The sequence below is a fragment of the Helianthus annuus genome, chromosome 5 (assembly GCF_002127325.2).
Source record: "Helianthus annuus cultivar XRQ/B chromosome 5, HanXRQr2.0-SUNRISE, whole genome shotgun sequence".
Classification (NCBI taxonomy): Eukaryota; Viridiplantae; Streptophyta; class Magnoliopsida; order Asterales; family Asteraceae; genus Helianthus; species Helianthus annuus.
Genome location: NC_035437.2, coordinates 177,843,531 through 177,851,105, shown reverse-complemented (window position 1 = coordinate 177,851,105; position 7,575 = coordinate 177,843,531). Strand labels below are relative to the sequence as shown.

General features: G+C 38.2%; 1 protein-coding gene across 1 annotated transcript; it reads right to left on the bottom strand.

Moving 5' to 3' along the window:
* Window positions 1-351: 351 nt before the first annotated feature.
* On the bottom strand, window positions 352-3,411 carry LOC110942442 (receptor-like protein kinase 7). The gene is made up of 2 exons (XM_022184222.2): window positions 2,891-3,411; window positions 352-2,794 (listed from the first exon to the last, which is right to left on the bottom strand). The coding sequence occupies exons 1-2, from the start codon at window positions 3,342-3,344 to the stop codon at window positions 390-392; spliced, it is 2,859 nt and encodes a 952-aa protein (XP_022039914.1). The 5' UTR covers window positions 3,345-3,411; the 3' UTR covers window positions 352-389.
* Window positions 3,412-7,575: the final 4,164 nt, after the last annotated feature.

Below are 7,575 nucleotides of genomic sequence, written 5' to 3'. Positions count from 1 at the left end.
AGAAAATGATAACGTGGGTATTTAGGGCGTTAAATTTTTTTTTTTTTTTTTGAAATCAAGTAGTTAAAACTACTAAAACACAACGATTTAAAAGGTAATTTACTCTCCTCTCTCTCTCTATATATATATATATATTTAGCAAGAGAACCCGAATGAGACTTAGAAGTTGAAAAGCATGGAAGCATCATTTTCTTACATTTTTGTTTTTAGTTGGACTATTAAACGATACTTTGAACATACTTTTATTTTATTGATTATGTTACGAAGAAAGCAGTTATTTTATACATGTTATATATATATATATATATATATATATATATATATATAGCTAGTTCCAGAAGAAATTAACGGTTACAAAAAAGGTAGGCCAGGCCATATATATATGTTAATTACTTTTGTTTGACGATTATGCCTAGTAATTTGCATGGCTCGGCTTCTTCCAGCATCTTAACGACTGCCCTCATGGTGGGCCTGAGGGTGGGGAGCCTAGACGTGCACATGATTGCAATCTTCAACACTTTAATCGTCTCTTCCTTGAAACCTTCACAGATGCTGGAATCCACAAGGCTTAACACGCTCTCTTTGTTCTTCAGCTTGCTGCATACCCAATACACTATGTCCTTGTTTTCACCATATTCCGCCTCTATGGGTTTTTTACCTGTCACTAGCTCCATCAACACCACTCCAAAGCTGTACACGTCGCTCTTTTCGTTCACTTTGTACGTGTACCCGTACTCTGGAGCTATGTACCCGTGTGTTCCCGCTATCACATGGCTACAAGAAGTAGTTGTGTCGGGGTGCTGGCTAATCTTCTTTGCAAGCCCAAAATCAGCAATCCTGGGTTTCAAATGCTCATCCAGGAGAATGTTACTCGACTTGACATCTCTATGGATCACCGGCCTTTCACATCCATGGTGCAAATACTCTAGCCCTTTGGCGGCTCCCACCGCGATTTCATATCTTGTAATCCAATCCAGGCCTCCAAGTTTCTTATTGTCGTTGTGTAACCGATCCCAAAGGCTCCCGTTGGCCAAATACTCATAAGCCAACAACCTCGACTCTTGGCTTGTGATACTGCAGTAGAGTTTGACAACATTCACATGCCTTATGGAGCTCAACGTCTCAACCTCTGCGTCAAACTCCACTGACTTCCCCACAAGATGCTTCGAAATGTGCTTCACCGCGAGTTCCATCCCGTTCTTTAGGGACACCCGGTACACTTCACCAGACCCCCCCTTCCCAATCAAATTCTCTTCTTTGATGGACTCAATTATGTCATCCTCCATGAAGCTCAACACATGGAATGATTTCACATTCCATGTCAACGCATCATCATCCTCCTCCTCCCGCTTCCCGCCTTTCTTTTTCTTCATGTAACACAAGTAGGCAAGTAACATGAGACCAGCAGCTGACCCGATGGAGAGGCAGGTGATTACTGTCTGAATCACCCCACCAGAGTCGGATCTTGAAGAACAACGTGGGAAATACTTCACCTTTAGGCTGCAAAGCCCCGCGTTTCCGGCAAAGCTTCCATTGTAGGCCTCAACAGAAAGCGACTCCGGGATTTCTCCTGTCAGTTTATTGTGGGACAGGTCTAAAAGGCTTAACCTCAGTGAGGAGAGGCTCCCTGGGATTTTACCCGAGAGCAAATTTGAGGACAAATTCATTGCATTAAGTGTGGGTAACCTCCCTAAAGCTGCTGGGATATGGCCTGAAAAGGAATTATACGCCATGTTTATCTCATTCAGAGAATCACACGAGCCTAAGGAATCGGGTATCTCGCCGGTGAATCTGTTGTTATCTAAACGAAGGCTGTTCAGATGCTTTAAGTCTCCGATTGTTGCAGGCACTCTACCAGAAAACTGGTTGTGACTTAAGTCGATCGTATTCAATGATGTTGCCTTTGATATCTCCGGAGGCAACTCACCGGATAACCGATTGCGAGCAGCGAATATCTGCCCCAATGTTGTGGCCTTGTCTATGTCAGATGTAATACTCCCCTCTAAATTGTTGTTGGCAATATCAATGATCTCAGCGACTGGAAGCCCCCACAGAGCACTAGGAACAACACCGGAAAGCTGGTTGTCGCTTACACGAAACCGCGAGAGCGTTTTACAGTCAGCATAAGCGGAGGGAATGGCGCCGGTTAAGTTGTTCTGGAGCATGAGGAGAAAGGACATCTTGTTGTTTTTACACATGTTAGGAGGAATTGGTCCGGTGAGTAAGTTTTCGGAGACATCAATGAAGTTGAAGTCAGACAAGGAGCCAAGTTGCTGAGGAAGCGTCCCGGTGAGCCGGTTGCGGTACAAAGACAGATTCACCAGCTGGTTGAACTCCCCTATCTCTGGGGGAATCTCGCCTGTGAGCTTATTTTCAAACAGCTGTAAGCTCTTTAACTGGGTCAGAAACTTGAGTTCAGATATGTCACCTTCCAGATTGTTAATGGAGGCGTCAAATAACTGGAGGTTGGTTAAGTTACGTAGCCCCACCGGAAGCTTTCCTCTAAGATTGTTGTTGAAAAGCTCAAGCTGCCATAGCTTCACCAGCTTGGAGATTTCACTTGGAATCTCTCCGCTGATGTTATTGGTAGACAGCTCCAAATTAATAAGATCCTTAAGCTCCCCGATAGCAGCCGGAATCTCACCTCCGATACTGCAATTCGCCATGTACAGCCAAGTCAAATTCCTGAGCTTCACTACTTGTTGTGGAAACACAGTTTGATCAAAATTGTTGTCTCCGACGCTCAGAACGACCAACCCCGTCATGGATTCCAGTGAAGCCCAGGGGAAAGTTCCTAATCAATCAGATATAATAATTAATTAAATTCCAAACAATTACAATTACAATTAGCTAGCTAGCTAGACGGAGTATATTACAGTAAATGAATTACCTGATAATCCGGTATTGTTAACATAGAGATACAAAAGGGACTTCATGGAATCTATACGGGGCATGACACCAGAGAAGAAATTGTTTCCGAGATCCAAGTAAGTCAAGCGAGAACAATTATTGAGGTCATCCGTAAGGCTTCCGTGCAAATAATTAAAACCCAAGGAAAGCTTTTGTAGCCACTGGAGTTGACATATGGAATCAAAAGGAATCGATCCGCTCAGATTCTGATGCGAGAGCTCTATTTCTTTCACCCATGAACCCGAATCATCACACCAGATGCCGCTGAAGTTACAAACGGATACATCCCGTCTCCATGAATCAAATACTTTTGTGTTTGATCCCGCCAAGGCGGCTTTCAGCTTCATTAGAAGCTCGTGCTCATCGGAGCAGACGCCGGAGATGAATACGATGATGACGAGTACCCCTATCCGGTAAGTGGTGCCGGGAAACATAGTGTACGTGGATGAGATTATTTACCTATTTTTCGTGGTCGTTTTGAACCTGACTTTGGTCCATATTTAAGGCGTTCACACACGGCGTTAGTAAAGCAAAAAGATAGTTAACGATCGTTAGCTAGCTATAGTGTCGTTAAAAGTTGGTTACAAAACAGTTACTAGCTTGGACTGTGGTAAAAATATTTACAGCTTACATGGACTGGACTGTGGTATTTTTCCCAATTCTAGAAATTTTATGATTTTCATTTGCTTCTAGAAGTAGATGACGGTATGATGGTGCATCTTTACCTCACTAGCTCTGCTGCTTCTATTCTATTCTCCTCAAGTTAAACAATAAATAATACTCATTTTGACTCATCATCACTTGTAATTCACTAAATTAATATGTCTAAATAATAACCATTATGAGTTTAAGATACAAATACTACTCAAATTAATATTTTGTTATGACATTCTGTTTTTTTCATATCATTTAATTACAATCATTTTGTTTTGAAATTTGTACCCTTACCAAATTCGTAAAATTATGATTAGAAAAACTGAAAACGTTAGGTTCATGTCATTCTTGCTCGCTTCATTTACGCTTTAAGTTAGCATTCTTCTTCCGTTTTGAAAAATAATCGAATTTGAATACAAGTTTCATCTATATAGAGCTCAAAAGAGAAACTTGAATCCAAATAGGACGGACTAGAACAAAATTAACAGAAAAAGAATGAGTGCGAAATCAAAAAAATGTTGGATTTATGAACAAAATAACTTATATAAATTGCATTAAACTGTTTTACAAAATGTTGTAATATAATAAAAATTAAAGAATATATAACAAATTAAAGAAGGAAAAGCCTTTTAGATTTAATAGTATAATATTATTTACAATATCGTTTCATTTCAACTTCTATCATTGTTATCCAATGAGCTCGTTAAAGTCTAATCCCTAGTGGCAGATCTAGGATTCCGACCAAGCGAGAACGTTTTATAAATAAGCGGTAACGAAATCGAAAAAACGTCAATTTTTTCCAAAATTTACACTTTCAAAAATTTTCCGACCAAGCGGTAGCGGAGGCTACCCCTTGATACACTATACATCCTCCCCTAGTAATCCCCTCTACTATCTATTTCTATCTCTAAAACAGAAACAACTATTCTCTATCTTTAGATCTTATTTTGGGACATTAAAGTGAGTATTTTATACCCGATTTGGGGTTTGTGTTTTTGGATGTACCTAAGTAGAGTTTATTATGTTCCTTGGTTTACATGTATTGACTGTAGTCATATATACTTAATTATATAGATTTAGACCAAGAATGAGTAGCAGAATTATATATAGATATGAACCTTGTTAGCAATTTAATACATAGGGTAAATTACACTTTTTGTCCTTTATATTTGTATTGAATTGCAATGGATAGTCTTTAACTTCAATAATTACACTCACCGTCCTTTATTTGGAAAACCTATTACACTCTATGTCCTTTGACATTAACCCAGTTAAAATTTCAGTTAACTCTAGTCATGTGTATTGCATATAAGGGCAATTTAATCATTTAACCCATTAAAAATTATATTATAATAAAAACCATCCCTCAATTTTCACACCCACCACCACACATCTTTCCCTCATTTACCCCCCAACTCTCCCTCATTTATGCAGACATCCATTACTGTCAAAAACCTACCAACATCATCTCACTACAATCTACCATCACCACCACCATCTTCATCTACCTTCTCTCACAAACCAACTGCTCCGACCACCACGATTGTCACCGGCCACTACCATCTCTCTCATCGGCTCCACCAAATAAAGGACGGTGACTGTAATTATTAAATTTAAAGACTATCTATTGCAATTCGATACAAACATAAAGGACGAAAAATGTAATTTACCCTAATAGATATATGATATATGGGTACAAATTAGAAAAGGGTAACGAATTGAAGTTGAAACTTTTACTTTGCAAAGCTAATAAAACAAAACAAGATTATTATTATTAAATAATAGTTACACATCACACTTCCATTTCCTTTCCTTTTCAATAATGAAGACTAAAATTAAAAATACAAAAGAAAATCAAAAGTTGCGTAATTAATTGAAAGCCGCCTTCATTGACTTTTCACAAAGTTTTATCAAAATACGGAGGGCTCAACATAAGGATACTAGGTATGCGAGGAGCGTAGTTTTTTGAGGATGTCTGTCCACCTCAGTGACACGTCATAGTCTTTGAAGAATATCCCTTTAAGGATGAAACCAAAAAAATGTTTAATTCAAACGACTCCGATTCCTTCACACCCACCTTCAATTTCTTCAACTGCGGTCACAACACCACCCCATCCACCCCACCCACAACCCGGTGACAATCACTTTTAGGGGGGCCATCCCATCCCCACCCACAACTGTGTTTTCTCCCTCATCGGAGCTTCTGCTGCCGATCAATTTCTTCTTTTGCCCCAATTTCAAAAATCAAAAGCTCTCATGATTTGTAGTTGTAGTTGTTGAAGATTTGTTATGAAATTAAATAACAAATCCGTCAGAGCGTGAGGTGCAATTTGAGAAGGTGTAATTGTAACCGGAGCGGCGGCGTGGCGGTGGGCAACAACCGGAGTAACCGTCGTTAAATATGTTATTGTTGTTGTTGTATGATGATGAGGAGGAGAACAATCTGAACATCAACGGCTATATTTTGTGTTCATCCGGCCCGTCTTCAACGTCTTGGCCAAGACGCACTCGACGACCACGCAGGTGAGGAAAGGGTTGTATGGGGCGGCGCCGCCCCACGACGGCCCGGGGACTCCCCATACCGAGTGGCCTAAGTACTCAGATTCTCAGAATAGCTTAGCTTTCCTGTGATCTACCACAATATATATAGGGGACCGCTAAAATGAAAATCATCCCAAGTTGCGAGAACCGCGAGAACTCCCCTCCACCAACCATACTATCACACATATCACTATTATTTTAAAATATAAAGGGTAATATAGTAATTTACTCAATATCTCTTTTAAAATCTTCTCTTTCTCTCTCCATCACACACCAACAACATTAATCAGTTTCTCTCTCTTCTCACATAATTTATTTTTGTCTTATTATATTTATTGTTTTTTATTACTTTTTTTCTCATTAAATTAGTTATTTTTTATTAAAAATCAAATTTTTTTTATTAAACAAAATTTTAAAATCAGATTTTTTCAAGATATTTTTACAAAACAAAAACGTTTAGTAGCCGTTTTTTTACGCCCTGTTTTCACCCCGTTTTTAGCTCGGTTTTTTTTACGGGCCGTTTTACGCCCCATTTTTTGCGTGCCTTTTTTTGCCCGGTTTTATTACGCGCCGTTTTTACGCCCTGCATTTACGCGCCATTTTACCATCCGCTTTTTTTACGACCCTTTTTTACGCCTCGTTTTACGCACCGTTTTTTTAACGCGCCTTTTCTACCCCTTGTTTTTACTTTCGTAAAAAAACTCGTTTGTAAAAAAAGTCTTTCGTAAAAAAAAACTTTTCGAAAAATTTTTTTTCGTAAAAAAAGTTTTTTCGTGAAAAAAAAGTTGTTCGTAAAAAAAACACGGCGCGTAAAAAAACGGCGAGTAAAAAAACACGGGGTGTAAAAAAACACGGCGCGTAAAAATCGGCGAGTAAAAACGGGGCGTAAAAAACGCCGCGTAAAAAACGACGTGTAAAATGGGGGCGTAAAAAAGGCGCGTAAAAAAACAACTCGTAAAAACGTTTTTTTTTTTTTTGTAAAAAATCTTTAAAAAGATTTTTTTTGTAAAAAAATCTGATTTTAAAATGTTTTTAATAAAAAAAATATGTTTTTAACAAAAAACAATTAATATAATTAGACAAAAAAGTAATAAAAAACATTAAATACAAATAAGACAAAAAAAGCAAATTTACTAAACTATCCTTTTGACATTAAAAATATTAAAAACATAATAAGACAAAAAAGATTTAATCTCATCCATCCATCTCCAAGATCCAATGGTTGAAAAGTGGTTCTCACAGTTTTCGCAACTGAATGTGGTTTTCATTTTAGCAGTCCCCTATATATATATATATATATATATATATATATATAGTAGGAGTTGGGTAGAAAGTGGGTTTTTCCTAGAAAGTCTAGGAAGCAATCAGAATGCGACATGTGGCATTGAAGATTTTTAACTAGAAAGGCAACTGTGTACTTTCACATTCTATTTTTATTTTTGGAATTTATCTTCATTAACTAACTATCCA

Bases quoted from the DNA above. Each gene is read 5' to 3' on its own strand.
- LOC110942442 (XM_022184222.2), bottom strand. From the start codon at position 3,344: ATGTTTCCCGGCACCACTTACCGGATAGGGGTACTCGTCATCATCGTA. The intron at 2,795-2,890 runs GTAATTCATTTA...CTGATTGATTAG, and splicing joins TAACAATACCGGATTATCAG to GAACTTTCCCCTGGGCTTCA.